The 19,555-nt window shown below is 25.9% G+C and overlaps 1 protein-coding gene across 1 annotated transcript in view; it reads left to right on the top strand.

Moving 5' to 3' along the window:
• Positions 1-7,993: 7,993 nt before the first annotated feature.
• Positions 7,994-19,555, top strand: part of LOC136986362 (uro-adherence factor A-like) — a 179,893-nt gene continuing 168,331 nt past the window's right edge. Inside the window, exons 1-2 of the mRNA XM_067283882.1 lie at positions 7,994-8,141; positions 8,599-8,705. Coding sequence (XP_067139983.1) covers positions 8,666-8,705 — 40 coding nt within the window. The 5' untranslated portion in view covers positions 7,994-8,141; positions 8,599-8,665. The remainder of the gene's footprint in view (positions 8,142-8,598; positions 8,706-19,555) is intronic.

Consider the following 19,555-nt stretch of genomic DNA (forward strand, 5'->3'; position numbering starts at 1 on the left):
TAATATTTGAATTCTCATTAGAAAATCGATATAAATTAGAATTTTCTCCGGTCGAAAATTGCAACAAGTTTTAAAACAATTACTTAACCTATATAAATTTAAGCAAAACTAATCTCTATCAGGCTATAGTGTTAAAATATCTACACCTTATGAGACATAATATATTAAATTGTCAAACAAATTAGTTTCTCTCCAAATATGTTCCATAATAAAATTTCGTTTTAAAATTGAATGAGAAGACGTAATACTTTTTAATTAAGATAGGCTATTTTTATATTATATATATATGTACTGTACTGTACGTATGTATATATAGTATTTTATAAATTACTTTAATTGCGGAAATTAATTTTATGCTTTCTGATTTAATAAACGAGGTCAAATAAAAGATTAAACTCAATGTTTTTGTAATTCGACTAAAGGCAAATTAGTAGATTTTAATTTAGTTATTATTGAATGAGAAACTTTAGCGTTTAGATCTAATTAATACTGAAAATATTCTTTTCTTGAAGGCTTTCCTTTGTCGCTACATTTAAATTTTGTGATATTTTTTGTAATTTTCATAAATTATTTCTGTAGAATATCATCACACGTCGACATCTCTAGCAATTTTTTTTTTCAAATAAAAATAATAGGATGCCTGTAATTTCCATAAATAAAAGAAAAGAAAAGAAATAAAACAACAGGGTTGTAGATATTAAATACGTTTAGCTTCTCATACCAATATCCAACAGTTATAAAAATATCGCATCATTTTTCCATTGTCGATACAAATATTGAATTTTGACAAATATTTGAATGCTACGTATTCAGAAAAATTCATTTTTTCCCTGTAAAAGCAGAAAAACGTTGAATAGTATTGTATTGAATAGAACACAGGTAAGCCTGTTCATTTCTCATTATTCTAAAGAAAAAACAGAAAAATTCCTCTTTTTCCCCCCTCTGTCGTTTCCGATGGAACTATCCGGATGATTGCCCTTAAAAGATTCGAATCAATAATTTTTCCCTTCATATCTTTCGAAAAATTCCCTCTACAATAGATCTTATACATGAACAATAGCACCATAGAAACTGCAAACACAGTCTGAACTTTGCACCTGATATACAATCGATAACAACTGTTATATGAACAATAACAGGTACCGTACTGTACACATACTCACATTAATGATCTCTTTTCGCTCTATTGCATTTTATTAGCTTTCTTTCATTACATTTTTTGCGTTTTGGAAGTTTATATATGGCTTCCATTTCAGATACAACTTTACATATAAAATTGAACTGCATTACATTTATATTCAAAAAACAAACCAATAGGATTGGTAGGGCGTGGTTAATTCTTTATTTACAGAAACGTTGTTTAGAGATTCCCGCTTTTTTTTCTTTTAGCAAACAGCAAAGAATTTATAAAATATAATAAAAAATATTAAAAACTTTATTACAAATTTTATTTTTCTGTTTTAAAAAGCTTACGAGAAAATAATATATTAAATTTCAAAAATATCGGTTAAATATAATAACGATAATATTATGCCACGCCCTTTTAAGTTTATTGGATTAGGCTTGTATCTATTATATTTAATAATTACGCCCTTTAACGTTATTAGTCTAATTTTATTTAAACTAACGAATAGGAGGTTATCGTTTTTTACAGTTTATTTTGTATCTGAATTAATTTGAAATTATTTGATTTAGCTTATAAATTTTTAAGCGAATTGCAATTATACTAATACTTTAGTTAAATATGAGTAAAAAATAGAACTTGTCATCAAATTTTTTGTCAAATTTGCCAATATTTTTATAATGAAATGGCATTAATTTAGTATAAAATCTAACAGACAAGCTTTAATCATAAAAAAAAATATATATATATATAACAAGTATAATGTTTGTAAACCTTAAAACAAGTTTTCATTTACATTTATAAAGTACAGTAAATTATAAATTACAGTCATTATAACAAGCAGGCTTATACATAGTTCCGCCTATTTTCTTCTTATATTCTACTTCAAGAAAATATATTAAGCACTATATTATTCATAAAGAAAACATAAAAAAGAAGACAAGGATGCAAATTTAAAATAATTTTTTTGAAGAGACATTCTTACGTAACAGGATCATAACTGATTCTAAGCCGTATTACTTTTTAAGAATCAAAACTAGAAATTAAATATTCATATCTTACTAAGCTGGTAAGTTGTTTTCATTGTTGATGTAAGAGATATAACAAAATGATGTTTTCGGATGAAAGATCTAAGTCAGCAAAACAGCAACTCGTTATTTTGAGAAGACAAGAGTAAATGGAGTATCTTAGACATTTCTTTATTTCGTAGTAAGAATCTCTTTGGGCAACAATTTTTCATTCAGTTTCTGTCAAACACCAGATGGCCCATTTCTGAAAGAATATAGAAAAATTATTCGTAATAGCATCAATATTCCTTAATATTCCATAAATGTTTTTTTTTTTATACTTTTCCGACTGTTATATATAACAGAGAAAAAGTATGGCAATCGGTCAATAAATTACCCCCAAGATTTTTACATTTTTGAACTCTGAAGACCTTGAAACATGAAGAAATGCAAAATATTTTGAGTTTTTTTCTGTATGTATGGATGTTAGTATGTGTTGGGAGCATGATTTTGGTCATCTTCTTTGAAACTTAATAACACCTGTGCTTTCTGTTGAAAATTTCTGAAATTTTGCAGGGTTTGTGTATTAGGGAAATTGATGCTATTAAATTTTGGTGATTAAAGGTCGACGGGATGGGGAGGTAGAAGAGGGTCGTGTGTCGTATCTCGAGTAAAGTCGAACTTAATGACGATTTTATTCGTTATTAAGATTTACAATTTTTTTATTTTTTTATTTTTATAAAACCCATTCCTACCCTGGAAATTAAACTTTTTGCCATTTTATAATAATTAAAAATATAAAAAGTTTTTAAATAAAATATCATAACAGATGGCGCCACCAAATTTTTAAATGTTGCCGGGAAAGTTAAGCAACTCTTTGCTTGATTTTTAAAACAAACCTATTAGATTAACTTCAGTTTTCTTAATTTTCATTCTTACAATTCCATGATCAATACAGCTGAATTTCTTAATTTAAAAATAAAGAAATTTTAAAATATTTTTGTTACACAGAAGATAATTGACGACATCTTCTCTTTCTCAATTACTGGATAAGTTCACCTTCCCCTACGCCAATGGGAAGAAAATCCGCACTTATCTCTTTAGAAAGAGAGTATCCACTTATCTGTCTAGAGAATATTTTTATAAGACTGTTAGAAGTTAAGTAGAAGTTGCATATTATAAAAATTAATTTAAAGACCACTAGCATCGAAAAAGATTTCATTAATATTGATGGATTCGTGAGACGTAAATTAGAAATCCAACTTAATTTTCTGCTTTAATAGTTTATAATGCTTAAAAATTAAACATTTTCACTTGGGTTATTAGATTTTAATGGGAAAGAAGATAGGAAAATTGGTTAACTTTATTTATTACTTATAAATATTATTGTTTTTATGTACTGTACAACACATATAACTATTTATTTTTTAAAAATTTATTTAAAAATATAAAATTTTTAACATAAACTAAATAAAATATAACCTATAACTCTTTTCGGGTTTCAATTTAAAAAAAATTGTAGACCTACAGATTACCACTGTCGTCCGACTGTTGTCTGTCCTTCTTTAATCTTGAGAACAGTGACAGATAAATGAAAGCCGAGACAGATATGAAAATACTATAAACAAACTTCCAGTCTAAACCGGAAGTCATGTGATTTTAGTTTAAAAATTTTCCCTTGAAAGGAGTTAGATAGATGACCGGCACGACTCCATTGATAACAGGAACAGTATGATGTATAGTACAAGAGCAAGACACTACTAATTTGAGGTGGAGAGCATATATTTTAAATTAAATAATTTAAAAATAATATGATTAAAAATTGTAGCCAGGCATTGTGACGATGTCACAGTAAATAATTGCTCATTCTATTTATATTTTTTCTTTAATCAACAATCATATATTTTAATTTCCATAGAATTTTCACACATCTTTAATGAATTGTTGTCTATAATATGTAAAAACTTCATATATTTTATTTTCTGAAAATAACCACAAACAGATGTTTCAGATTAATCATTATATCTGTTGCAAGGACAGATCTAAGAACAAGTCAGCGTAACAAACGAGATAGAATATCATTTGCAAAGCATTTACAAACTTAGAAGAAATATTTACAGCAGAAATTTTTCTGTCGGAACAATGTATTTAAAAATATAATGCGAGTAAAGAAAAACGAACTATTAATGTGTCTTCAGATAGAAGAACGAAAATAATAATAAAAAAAAAATCTATTTTCTTGTTTGTGACCAAAAGCCCCAAGGAAGAAAGAAGCTGAAATTGCAAAGAATTAATTTAACTTTTCTTTAGATTTAGAAAACTGTGATTGTTTGGAATTGCTTAACCAGTCCACGAATAAAATAAAAAGAGAAGTTATGAAGATGCAATGATAAACAATGTATTTTCTTGATATGTTTTTCTATAATTACACTATTTATATTGTAAACACATTAAATGAAATCATTTTTTAAAGTTTATTCCAACGATTTCTTCATGAATTTTTCATATTCTCTGCGTGTTATTATTATTTAATCATCAATTTAAAATGTAGAATGTTTCCGCATTCATAAATATGGACTACAACTTATGATTGTCTTTTTTTCGTATTTATCGATGTTCCCATTTTAAATTTAAAACCTTTTTTCTTTCGCAAATAATCTCCACGTTCTCTTTTCATTCCCATAAGTAGCATTATTCATATCTCTTTGGCAGGTCCTTATATTGGAGTAGAGTGGATGTCATTGAATGTATTATGATTCATTCTTTGTTATGTAAACATCTACTGTAAAGAGGGAATATGTAAATATACGTTACAGTACATTTATATAAGCCTATGTCAGATATATATAGTGTAAAGAGAACTTTAAGATTTTATAAATTTATTATTCATCTGTTTTCTGGATAAACTCAAACTCTCTGGACGTGAATGGTATCCATTTGGCTTTTTTGAAATAACATCAATTCTTGTATTTAAATTTTCTTCCAAAAATTATGTTAATAATATAAATTTTATATATATAATAAAATTCTATCAATACATGGATCTGTATACAGGATAATCAAAAGCAAATACGAATACAAACTATAAATAAATTGAAAAGTTCTTGTAAAATTATAAAAGAAATACACCTATCCCTCGTTTTACACGGTACTTCTTTTACACGTTTTCGCTTTTACACGGTTTAAAAAATAAATGTAGATAATAAACTGGCTATGATCAAAAGGAACAATTTTTAACTCTAATCTACATCTATATTTCAGTCCAACTTAATTATATGTTATAGTTGATATTTAGGATACTAGGTGACAGTTTTATTTCAATCCGTCAAATAGTAACCGATAAACCGATATAGGGTACTCCCCCATATACATGAAGTTGCATTCATTGCACATAGTTTTAAACCAGAAAATTTTAATTTTTCATATTCATAAGTAACAAACGATTACATTATTTTTAATTACATTTTTTACATTACATTACATTACATTACACAATTACATTACATTTTTATGAATCTTTCAGATTTTATTTTTTGTTCCTTTGTACTTTGTATTTAATTAATAAAAGAATATATTTTTTTTGCCTTTCAATATTTTTGTTTGATTTATGTACCTTTAAAAGATTGAAAAAAATTCATAATTAATAAACAACGAAATTATGCGTTGTTTGCATACTTTTCGATTTACACGGTTTTACATTGAAAAAGATACAAATTCGATTTACACGTTTTTCTCAGGAACCTATTTTCCGTGTAAATCGATGGATAGGTGTATATTCTTCATAAATAGGTTATATGTTGCCTCTGTAACATATATAAGCCTATGATGCTTTTATTAAGTGCATTTTATATATTTTTAGTTCGTTAGAGACGTAATTAATAAAAAATATTACCAAATTATAAATTATGAACAATATTAGCATTCAGCTAAACACCGTGGTGCGTTATCTAATGGGCAAAAAAGGGCAATTGTCCCCATCAACAGGAGGTCCCAAACCAATCTTTTATAAGAAAATATTTTTTTCCAAAAATTTCCCCGAAAAAAAATGTTTGAAGTCAAAACTATACAGTACATGGGGCCCCCTAATTCAATTTTGCCTGGGCGCCCATGAAGCTATAAAGCGCCACTAGCTAGCTATACATGAATATTTTATGTGACGTATACTTGTTTGTTCTATGGAACATAATTCAAATTATGTTTTCAGAACAGTTTCAAAAATTTCATTAAAAAAATTAATACGTAAAAAATAAATTTAAAGGTAATTTCTTAAACAAAGTTTACATCGAAATGGCATTTTACGCTTAGGAATAAAAAATTTAATATATTCAAAAGTCATCAATATTTAATTTTTTCCTATCCAAAAATAATTTTTATTGCTGAATTCCACGACAATCAAATTTAATGAAAAAGTTTGAAAAATGATTAATCTAAACAATACTTGATTGAAAAAGCAAGAAGTTGAAGTAAGAAGTATCTCTTTTGTTTTTTCTTCAGCCAGTCATCGTTAAGATAATCATATTTTAAATAAATCTTTACATAAAAAGTATTTTACTAATATCTTCGCAGGAAACCGCCTACATCAAAGGAAATAGGTTGCTTAATTTTCTCATTTTCATATCTTAACATTATTAAATTCTCAAGATTCATACTGCGAATTATACAGTAAATATTCAAGTTTTTAAAACAGAATTTATGACTTATCAACTTAAAATATATGTGTATCTAATAATGTTTTCAGAGTTTTTAACAAAATATTCAAATCTCTTTAACAAGGAATTGTATAAGCATGAATCTACTGTGAATATTAATTATTACGCTATTATTTCGCGTCTGGTGTATATATTAACCATATACACCTTATAAATGGTTACGGAATAGCTAATGGGATATTTTCTCTTCTTTTTTTGAGGAAGTTGGACATACTAATCTTAATATAAAATCAATTTTTCAAAGCAGCGAGGCATATTCCTGGCTAGTGTTTTATCATAGTCAAATTTGATTTTCTCTTTCTGTTATAATCCATTAAAATTCAGCCAATTTAACTTGATGGCTAGTTTACATCAGATGTAGTTGTTCTCCTTCTTGGTCATTTTCTTGTAGTATCTTGTAACTGTTTCATTTATACTTAGAATACATTTGACTCCTCCTAAAGATTCTGCTTAACATCATTCCCTTTTTTAAAAAAATTAATTTAATGCTAACCTCATTTTTAATCTTGTTAAGTATTAGTAATAAATATTTCAGTCATTTATAACATTAAAACCTTAACGATGTAACTCATTTAGGCTCTTAACACACACACACAAAAAAAAGGAAAAAAATATTAATGTTTTTTAACATTTAGATTACAAACAACTTATCACCTTTTTTAAGCAGAAAAATTCCAAAAATTTTAATTTCAAATTATCTTAAAATTTACTTATGATAATTAATTTAAAGCTATTTACTATAACAATGAATTTCGACAAAATAATTCATAAATAAGAGAGGGGAAAAATTCTAAATTATTATTTTTTAAAATCAGAATATCAATATAATCAATGAAAGAAAAATAATAATTTAGTTGAATTACTAAATTAAAATTAAAAAAATTATTAATATGCAGTTAATCAATCACAAATGAATTCTAAATATAGAATAACAAGAGAAAATTGAGCTCAATTAATTTACGTTTGAATAATGATTACATTATACGATTTATCTATGAAAATTACCGAGTTAATTAAAATTTAACATAAACAATAAACATCAGTAACAATAAATAATGCAAATAAACTCGCACTGAAAAATAAATAACACTGCTCATTAATTCATTGTAAAGGCTTTAACAATGATGTTTTAAACCTCGATCAAATAGTCTAAATATATTAATTTACTATTGACAGTAATCTCGATATCTTAAACAGTAATCTTGATCATCGTTTAACTGTAATAAAGGAGAATTTTTTTTTCATTAAATTACACAGAAATTAGCCAGTTTTGTTAAACACCATTTATATTTACACAGTAAAGTAATTAAATTTTACTACCTCCCTTCTTTATACAAAAATTAAATAAATTGTTTCACATACTATCGTTGAAGATAAAATTTAAAGTTTATTCTTAATATTTAAATGTTTTCGAATTATAATTTTTTTTAAAATAAATAATTATATAAAGTATTATTGCAAATTAAACAATAAATTAATCCAATTTTTCTTAGTTGTAACGATTAATAACTTTATAATTAATTAATTAATAAGTTTAAATTAACCAATCTCAGTTTAATAATTTTTTTAATTCTCCGCCCACTTTGAGTGGGCGTGGTCAGCTATTTTTTGTTATTACGTGCAAACTTTTAAGATAATGACTAAATTAATTAGAAAATATTAATTTAGCTTTTAAAATTATTCTGTAATTAAGTTCTTTTATTTCTTTAATGATTTTCATATATATATATATATTTTTTTTTTTTAATTTTAATTTTAGTGTGGAGAGTTGTGCGAGAAAACACAGGATTAGAATAGCCTAAAAAGCGATTAATTAATCGGAAAAGATGGCTCAGCTTAGAAAAGAAGTTAGTTTAGATTCTCAAGGTAAGTATATTGAAATATTTCAATTCCGTATTTTCGTGTATTTCAGTTAAGCAAAATTTCCTTTCTCTTCCTTTTCAATTGGATGAGCATCACGTAACTACGTCCAGTCGGATTAAGCTGGTCACGTGATATATTGTATCGATTAGTAATTTTGTGGTTGGAAACCGTCCATCCGAAAATTCCAAAGAATCTTAAGCAATTTAGCAACATTAACACAGTTTTAATGATTTCTATTCGTTAAACTGTCTCTTAAAAGTATCCAAATGGAGATATTACATTGTTTTCATAAAACAAAACAAAAATATTCGTTTCATAATAATTATAAAAATGCATTAGTAGAATAAAATCCTTCCATTTTCTTAATGGACAAACTTTCGAGCTAACCAATAAGATTTAAGTACATGCCCTTTATTGTAACGTAATTTAAACAGACTTTTCAAATTAACCAATAAGCGTAATCCGTTATATTACTTGTTTAAAAATTTAAATTATTCTAATTAAACGAATAAGATTGAATTTTTACATCTGTAAAATTTAAAATTAGCCAATCAACTTTACTGTTCGAGTGCAAATACTAATGGATTAATGTACAAATATTGAATATATATAAATATTTCAGATTTTAAAAGAATAAATAATGGATTAACCAATAGAAAATTCTATAAATGTATATAGTTCTAATTGAATTATATAATATAAAATTTCTAATAATTTAATTTTGAAAATTTGCATATTGGTTATGTAGTCAAATATTTACATTCTTTTAGGCAATTTAGTTCGTTTGTACAGCTTCCTTACGAGTAAAGCACATTTTATTTTCCAAATCAAATAGGATTTAAATTAAAGGAATAAGAGATTAATAAAATATTTAAATGGCAATTTTACTCCTTGGACTAATCTTTAAACAATGAAATATTTTCGAAATAATAATAATAATAATAATAATATATTGATGTCTAGCTTCATTTCTTCCAGACAATTTTTTAAAGTCTTTACTGATAAAAAACTTTTACCGTTAGAAAGAAACATTATGTTTTTATGACTAAGATAGAGGAAAATGAGACTGCTCATTGTATAAATCATGGTTCCAATACAGATAGAGAGGTCAACCCCTTGTCAATATAAATCCTAGTCTAGAAATAAACAGACAAGACCAATACTTCAGTTACATCTTGTAGGACACTTTTTTTCTATGCGAAAATCTAACAGTATAACTAGTGATCGATAAAAAAAAAAAAAATTCAAAAATTACAATGAATCTTCGATACTTTTCTTGTCTTGTCAACTATAATAAGGAAAGTAAGTGACGTACCGATATAAACCGAAATATTCTTCACAACAGGTAATATTTCTTTGGATATAAAATTTACTTCTAAGCATTATAAAAATGAATTAATGTACCGTGCGTAAATTTAAGACTTAAAAAAAATAATTAAAAATTTTATCGGTGTTCTATACGGTATTCTATATCGGTATTCTTTTATCGGTGAAGAGTATAAAAGTCTTAAAATCAGTTTAAATATTTTTCAATAATTTATATATTTGTGTGTGTATTTAAAAAATTAAAAAGAAATTAATAACGTTTTAAATAATATTTACGTCACAGTTTTGAGTTTATAGTAAAACACGTTAAAATATTACGTAACAAAGCAATGACGTCTTATAAAATAAATAAAGCCATCGCCATCTGTTGTCTAAAAATCGAACGTCTGGCTTGTGTGTGATACGCTCGTATTTCTCTTACGTCATCGCTTTCTGTCGGCCTGTAAATATTACGTCAAGAATATGCAAAGTAGTGACGTATTTCTACGTGCTGCCATCTCTCTTTCGAAAATCGAAAACTGAAACTGGATAATTATTTAAAACAGAAATTTTTGTTGCATCATTCTTAGAATACAAACGTGATATTGCCATTTATTAAACTGTTTACTAGACTGGATATTCAACAATGATGTATGTTACATGCAGATTTAACTGTAGAGTAATTTGGACGTTTAATTATGTAAGCAGAACTCGGAAACCAATTTGGTGTTGCTGGATAATTTCCATATTGATGACTACCAACTCCATAGAATTTATGCAGGAGCATCTCCGATTGACATGCCAAAAACATTAAATTTTATTATATAAAATTTAAAAAAAATAATAATAAACAAACAACAATTAAATCGTAAATTCTAATAAAAATGAGAAAAAAATATTAATACTTACAATTCTGCCATCTAGTGAGCATATTTTAAACGATCAATTTTTTTTATTATTTATTTACAATAATTAAAATCATACTATTAAATACATTACTTATCATATTATTTTAAAAGGTAATGAGAACAGAAATAAATAACTAAAACATTTCCTTTATATCGGAATCAATTACTAAAATTGCAACTGGTATGACATCACGTCTGTCTAATATTTCACTTTACCGAGGAGATAAATTTCGACAGCGCCATCTTGTAGCAATAATTACAACTAACAATTGCTATCTTGTAACACTCTTAAATCAATAACTTACAAAAGGTATTATAAAAAACACTATCCCATAAATTACTATTTATAGATATAAATATATAACCAGATAAAAATCCATGAAAGATCAATATATTTTGTTATATTCAAACAAACCATTGGGGGATAACTTATCTATCAAAGGAAAAAAAAGGATGTCAAGGGACTAAAACTCGAATGAATAAAAAAAAACACGCCTTAGGACCTAAAAAAATCCAATTTATATAACAAACGATATATCTGTTCACTCAACCTGTATTTTCTAACACATTTGCCTATATTTACTTTATGTATCAACTATTTTTAATCCTGTTATACCACTCTATCCTTGGATTTTTATCATGTTTTATCGTCATTTCCCTGATCTCTTTTCCCTATTTTTTTATTATTATTTTATTTTTAAGCTAACTCAGTTTTTAACCCGTGGCAAAAACTAAATCTATTCTTCTTCTATATAGGATTAGATTGGCCTTAAACTTTATATTTGAAATATTTCTATGGATTTATATATATATCATTTTGTATACTTCAACCTGTAAATGCTTCTTAACCGTGTAGGTATCTTCCTTACAATTGATATGTCACCCAATTTCCTAAGGTGACATAGAAAAGACAAGGAGAACAAGAGATGCCAAGAATTGTGTATTGAATGTGAGAGTCTTTCTCTATCTTTCTAATCAATAAAAAGAAGATATGAGGAAAAAAACAGGAATTTATTTAATAAAAAAACCTTAAGTAACTCGTACTAAATATCAGATTTTAATATTTAAAAATTAGTAGCTTGGTTATCAATTTAGAAAGGATGCTGTGTATACTGTGGATGCTATGGATGCTGTGCATAGTTATGTTAAAAATAAATAACGTGTTTTAAAAGATATTAATTATATAAAATATAATAATTACTTAATAATAAATTAATTTATGCATTTTTTAAAAATTATAATTTATTTTTTAAAATGTAATTCATTCTCGACAGATGGCAGCACTTTAGAATTGTCGTGTTTTAGTTTTGGTTAATAGAAAATTTAATATTTATTACTATTATTATTATTATTTAAAAGGAATTTTAAATTTTAAATTTTAATTTATTGCGTTAATAATTAAAAATTAAAAATATAAAAGCAAAAATGGATAAATATCGTTTCGTTTTAATTAATTAAATCCATTTAAAATATATTTTTAAATAAAATGTTATTTTATTTGTTATTAAAAACAATTAAATTATTAAAATATAGAAAATAGAAGTCCAGCTTTAAAGAATTTGAATAATTCATTATCATTTTTGATTAAAATAAAAAAGAAAATTTATTTGAAATCTACCCGTTTTTTATTTACTTCGTTCAACAACAGATGGCGATTCGATTTAGTTCCCGACGTTCTACGTCATCTATTTTTTACCAATGATAACTTAGGAATTTTTTAAATATTCAAATTCGACCAATAATCGATTTCAGTTAAGTTTAAAAAGAAAATTCGAAATAAAAAAATAACGATCGGAAATTGAATATTTCAACGACTTTTATTATTATTTTTTTTAATAATTTCGTTAGTAGTTTTTTTTTATAAAATAAAAATTGAGAAAATTACTAATGATCAATTTTAATTTATTTAAATGAAAATGGTTATTTAATTTAATTTAACTGCAATAATAATTTGAATGGGAGTAATTTTTCTCGGCTTTTACTCTCTTTAAGTGTTTTACTTCTAATTTTTAAAAATAATTTATCTAAATTAAATTAGGTTTTTAAGTAAATTGGAAAGTTTCTAGAAGTTTAATCATAAGAATCGCCTTTAATCTAACTTAGCTTCGACTCAATAATACTTTCACTTTAACCTTTACGATTCAATTAATATTCAAATGGTTGCCAATTTCTAAATTTAAGCAGATAAAGAATAGATTTTTTCTCTCTTTTCTTTCTTCTTTTATTTTCTTCCCCCCTTTTTCTTCTTTTAGTATACAATTAACAGAACGAAATATTTATTTCTTTGGAAGTATTCACCATTCCATTAGCAGAGAAAATCACAACTTAGCAACAAATGAAACCACTTTAGAAAATTCGACTCCAATTGATACAATTTCTTTATTATTTCCATCTTAATCAGATTTTTAAATTCTCCCTTTGAGGCTCTAGGAGCAATTTTCTTATAAGGCCCTTTGTGTGGAGTGTTTTTTAAAATTTTATTATTGAATAATAAGTTTTTTCTTTATACACTAAATTTTTAGAGGCATACTATTTTTTTGCTACGTGATTTTTCAGGCCCCTCGAGACGACGAGGCCCTTCGTGTGTTTATTGGATAATCGGCCACTATAAATACTTAATTATAGCTAATTTTATACATAATTTTCCTTATAAAATATGCGTTTATCCGTATGTAAACCCGTTAATCTCCTTATACAGATGGGGTTTAGCGTAAAAAAATTAATTTTTCTAAGTAAATTTGATTAATTCAATCGATGAAAATATTGTTCTATAGCTAATAAAATATAAATTTTACTTTCAGAAAGAGTTTTAACTTTCAATTGATTTAATCTAAATTTTAAAAAAGGAAGCGAATTTAAGTAGTATAATTAAAAATTTGCATTTTTAAAAATATGTATATTTATTAAAATAAATCTTTCTTATTTGATTTAACTCGAGTGATACTTGACGCTCTCCTATCTTATACTCGACTTCTACATTAATCGATTTTTATTTCTCAAAATAAAATAAAAAATAAAATAAGAAGAGGAAAATATTTTCCCCATCAAGAAAATAATTATTTCGAGGGATAAATATTATCCACGTGTTACTTCTATCTCAATATACGAATACGCCACGGAAATCGTCCAATAAATGCTCTCGTTTCATCTCCGACCTCCTCCAATGGCGCATTGAGTTGCAACAATGGATGCTGCACGTTAGCTGTTCATACATCTTGTGTTGGTGGTCGTGGCTAGTTCTGATATCAATGGATAGACCAAATACTTATTATAATCACCTAAAAATGGTAAGGATAATCTAATTTTACGCTTATTTCTTCGAGGAAAAACGGGTATAACGCTTAAAAAAATATAGCTATTTTCTTCCAGGATATATATTTAAACACACGTGTATCCGGAATAAAAATAATTAATTTTGTAACAAAATTTGAAATTTTGGTAAGGAAATTTAATATATTTTTTAATGCAAAATATTTATTTATTTATTTTATAATTAAAATATCATTTGTTAAGAAATTTTATTTTATTTTTCGTGCTGTATCGGTGTGATAAAACTATCAAAAATGTATACGTATGTGAAGACTCTTATAAAAAATTCAACTCAGTTTATGCACTTATAACTTATATACAAGGCGAGTTTCCTTAGCCCTGGGCAAAACTGACCTAGCATTGTCAATATTCAAGCAGAAACGAAACTTACAGCTTTGTTATCATAGAAAGCACGCAAGACGATAGATACCCAGAGAGCAATTTGAGAGATAAAACTATTAAACTCGCCTTACAGTTAATTAAATATCAAACGGGTATACTTTAAAGATAAATTACTTTACATTTATTATATTTATAGCGCTATTTACCTTATTTATCAATCGGTAATTTAATAGTTTACGTATTCCCACGACTCTATCGACTTTAGAAAATATGAATAGCCTCTGAAAATCATGTTTCTCCTTTTGGTTTCGCAGTAGGAAGGGGAAGTCAACACACAAAAGAAAATTGGCTTTGATATTCCATATATGAATATGTCACTTCGTTTTATTAGTACTTTTTAAGTAATAGATAAAAAGTGACATTTACTGTCCCTTTTAATCAATTTCTCTTGTATTGCATTATATTTAATCCCTGTTTTTAAGAATACTAATCATATCTTCAAGGTTATACGTTACGTCATAGCGGCATACAAGTCATTTCTTTTTGCAGAAAACTTTGGCAATATTGGAATTTTTCCAAATGTTCATTTTGCTAAAAAAAGCACGTTTTATTCCCTTAATATTCGGATGGTGTGCATTTGTTTAAAGATGGAAAAATCGAGCAAAGAATTACATGCTACACGCTCCTCTAGCATCCAAATCAGAGAATATTGCTGTACTGATGCTGATTTAAATTACGCAGTAACCTTATTTGTTCATGCTTAAGAGAAGTTACGTATATAATGAATACAAACCCACGTCTTTGTTATTCTAAAGATATATTTTTATGAAAGGAAAAGCTTGGCAGATTAAGATGTGAACAGAAATTCAACAAGGTTAAGGTAAACGCACTATAAATATTTACTTCGAATCAATTCTTTCTAAATGTAATCTTTTCTAAACAAAATTTTATATTCTATCATTTTATTTAATTCTCTGCAGAGTTTTATATACATATTATTCGATTTTTTTTATTTGTTTCAAACCTAACAGTTTCTTAGCGATAATGAAAGAAAATTGCATAAACTCCATATGTTTAACTAAATATCCTTACTTCTAGTATAAAAAAAATCCTTAGCTAACTTATCCAAAAATTAATAATATATAGTAGATAACTGAATAATATAAAAGCTAGTCACATAATTGCCAAACTGATCAAGTTAATAGAAGTGTAAACATGATAATTACGTTGCATATATTAAGATTTAATAATATAGATTACGATAGTAATAATGATAATGATTTAATGGACATAAAACATTCTTAGTTCGTTCCTCTCATATATCTGCTTTCAAATTATATGCTATACTTACATAAATTATCGATCAGAATTTTCATATTTAGGATAATATACATCATCGAAGTTAAGAGTAGAAAGCCTTTCTGCCTATATTTATCTCCGTATTCTCGCCTTAGATACGATAACATCGTATCAAAATAGCCTCAAAACACATAAGATTATCTATATCAGATAAGATTTACTCGAAATATCTTTCAATTTTTGAAAAAATAAAACGAATTTACAAGTAGACATTGAATATAAGCGATTAAAATTTGTAGGGAAACAAAATTTAATTACCAATATTTTACATCAAGTCATTTATCAAATTGTTTTTTTACTTCTATTATTTAAATTATATTCTCCAATTTCCAATCTGAAAAGATACTTTTATAAATATAGAATAAAGAATTCATCAATCAATGATATACCACACGACAACCTGAAACGTATAGAAGTGTTATTTATCATAAATGTTTTATTATCTTTATATCAAATAATAAATTAACATTTTGATCAATAGGATGATAAATGATTTTCATTAAGCATCCCTCTTTCAAGTTTGATAATTAATCTTTAGTTTATAAGAAATATTAATCACCTTTTTTGTATCCTGCACTCGCTTCTCTTAACTGCCTCATCCACTTTAAAACCGAAGAGTTGATTGAATGATGCATAAAATGATGTTTACATGAAGTTTAAAAGCTACATAATTTTGTATATTTTACGTGTCTAGAATATATAAACTTCTCCTAATCGCTCCAATATAATTTTCAACGGATTAAACAATATGTTACTGCATTAATTGTCAGTGGAATCATTCTGCATGGATAGGGACATCACACTAATTATAGAATACAATATATCTTGTCAGTAGTTGGAATATTAACCATCCTTACATATTTTAATATGTTTATATAATTGTAAATTCAGCAAATTTGCGAACGAAAGAGAAAATAAAATTTTTAAATTATTTACAAGAATATTTAGTTCTTAATCGCTCTTCTCTTATGAATTTTATATCATGCATCTGGATAATGTATCACTTTATCTTAATTATAGTTTCTAAATTGAAAAGATCAATGCCTTTGCTTCAAAGTTTTGCTCTGAATTGTTTTCTAAGCTGCCACTTCTTTCATTCTTTTGATAAAATATTGTGACAAACAGAAGAAAAAGGAAAGGTGACACTAGGGAATCGTACAAAAAGCATACTTTCCTTTATTTTCGGTCAAATTCGTTAGTTTCCTTGACTACCAATCCAATCATACTACGAAGAGAAACATCAGACTCGGGAATGACCACGTGTTTCGGATTTCTTATCTCTGAAACTAACTAAATTAATACAATTAAATGAAAAAACAAACTTTTCCATTAATAAAATAAAAAAACTGATTAAAAATTCTATTAAGGAGAAGTGTTTATTACATTTTTACCGAAAAAAATCAGCAAACTATCAATTTTTTATATGATTATTCTCCTTACTCGACACGATTTTGTCATATTTTTCTCCACTTTCTCCGTTGAATTTCTATGAATACGAGCTAGTTTACAAAATTCTAGCATTACAAAACGTATAAGGTAACAGCTTAGTTTTATATTTCATGCAGATATAACATGATTAACACTTTAAACTCGTTTATTCATCCTACAAATAAGATAAGAGAGTGAAACGATATCCATGCAAAATTTATAATCATCTTGAGTTTGGTCACGTTTCCTTATTGTCACTACGTTGAAAATATTTGTTTCCAGACAAGAATAAGAATAGACAATACAAAATGCATTAAAGCGATTGGATTTTTGAATGCAGGAGATCGAGTTACAAGTTCTGATAAGTTAAGATATTCTAGAGAATCTCTCTGGTTGCTACATCCAATATTGTTTGAAGTTAATACTCTTTAATAATTGATGAATTATTCATCATTTAAAATATTTTATATTAAATATAATCCAATTAAATTCATGTATACAATCATAGATTAAATATAATAATATCCCTACCGTTATACATCTTGTTTATCCAATGATTATAAGGTCGATAAGTTCTATGATAAATCAAATAAAAGGAATGGAAGATAATTGAATTTTATCTTTGTTTTCTTCTACTCGAGAATCTTGCTGATATTATTATTTTTTAAATATATTTTTAAGAGATTAAATAAATTAAAGTTTATCATCGATTATTTATCCTTATATAATGAAACAATGTATCTACTATAAAATGGTTAAAATTTTGATTAATTTATAACTTAAACTGATCTTAACTACAAATTTTAATAAAGTAAAGTCTAGAAAATCGTCTAAAATATCAATTAATTAAAGAAAATTCCAGATTTTTAATGAGCTTAAAAATTTATAATTAACCGCTTGGAGTGTTGAAAAATCTTTTAAATTAGATCTTAATAATTAAAATATTCCTATTTAGGAAACTTAATCCATCTTATTTAAAGAATTTCGTATATAATTAAAGAGTAAATCCATCTAAACTTCTAACCTATACCTACTTACTTATCGATGTTCAACGTACAGATCAATAATAATTTATCCATACATCAATTTAATCCTTAATCAACTTTAACCTTTGATGTCAAAGATTATAAATATCTCTTCCTTTTGTACGAGAACGTACGTCTGTATATACGTAGCTGAACTATCAAGGAATCTCGCAGGATCATAATTCTTAAGATTTAAACATAAAATATTAAATGAGAATTTCATAAAGTCTCAAAGGATGGCTTATTTGCATTCCTTAAAATATCATTAATCTAATTTTACTAATTATGTTTTAACTTAAATTATTTTACTTCTGTTTTTTTTTAAATTAATTTCTCTAATGAATTGTTCCGGTGTAATCTGATCGTTTCTAATTATTAATTAAATTTTTAGTTTATTATTATTATTTTTTTAATTTTATTTTATATTTTCCTTAGATTAAAATTGGAAATTGTGACTAAGACAATGCAGTCGAGATCTTTGTACAACGATTGATTAATGTCTCAGGTTCAAATGAAGTGGAGGTGACATAATCGTTTCTAGTGATAAACGATTCTAGGGAATTCTAGGGAATAAACTGTACAAACTACCCCTAAACAAAGTTAGGGAATTTTTTTTTTCGTAAACTTCTTTCAGTACTCGTAAGTTGTTACGAAATATTTTGCATCTTAAATCAGAAAAGAGAAATTCCTGTTAAAAGAGGGAATTCTAGGGAATAAACTGTATAAACACCTAAATGACGTTAGGGAATTATTTTTTCGTAAACTTCCTTCAGGACTCGAAACTTGTTACGACATATTTTACTTCTTAAATCAGAGAAGAGAAATTCCTGTTAAAACTTCTTTTTTTTAAACTTAAAAAAGAATATTTCTTTAAAAAAAAGTATTTCTTCTGGCGATAAGTGAGTTTCTCTGAGGAAAACAAAACAGTTCTTTCGCTTTAGGGAATTTTTAAGTGTTTCGCTACCGAAAAATATTCCCCTTTTATATATATATTTTTTAGAGTAAAATACTAAAAATAATCTTAGAAAAAAATAGTTTTTTTACGTGAAAAAATCGGGATTATATCAAATATTTTTACTTAAAAAAATATAATAGTATTAATGATATTTTAAAGTTAAATTTGTTAAATTGTTTTACCTTTTAAAAAAGGATTTTAGCGAAAAATTTTCATATGTAT

This window comes from Centruroides vittatus, unplaced genomic scaffold (genome assembly GCF_030686945.1).
Source record: "Centruroides vittatus isolate TY-2023 unplaced genomic scaffold, ASM3068694v2 scaffold_1015, whole genome shotgun sequence".
NCBI classification, from domain to species: Eukaryota; Metazoa; Arthropoda; class Arachnida; order Scorpiones; family Buthidae; genus Centruroides; species Centruroides vittatus.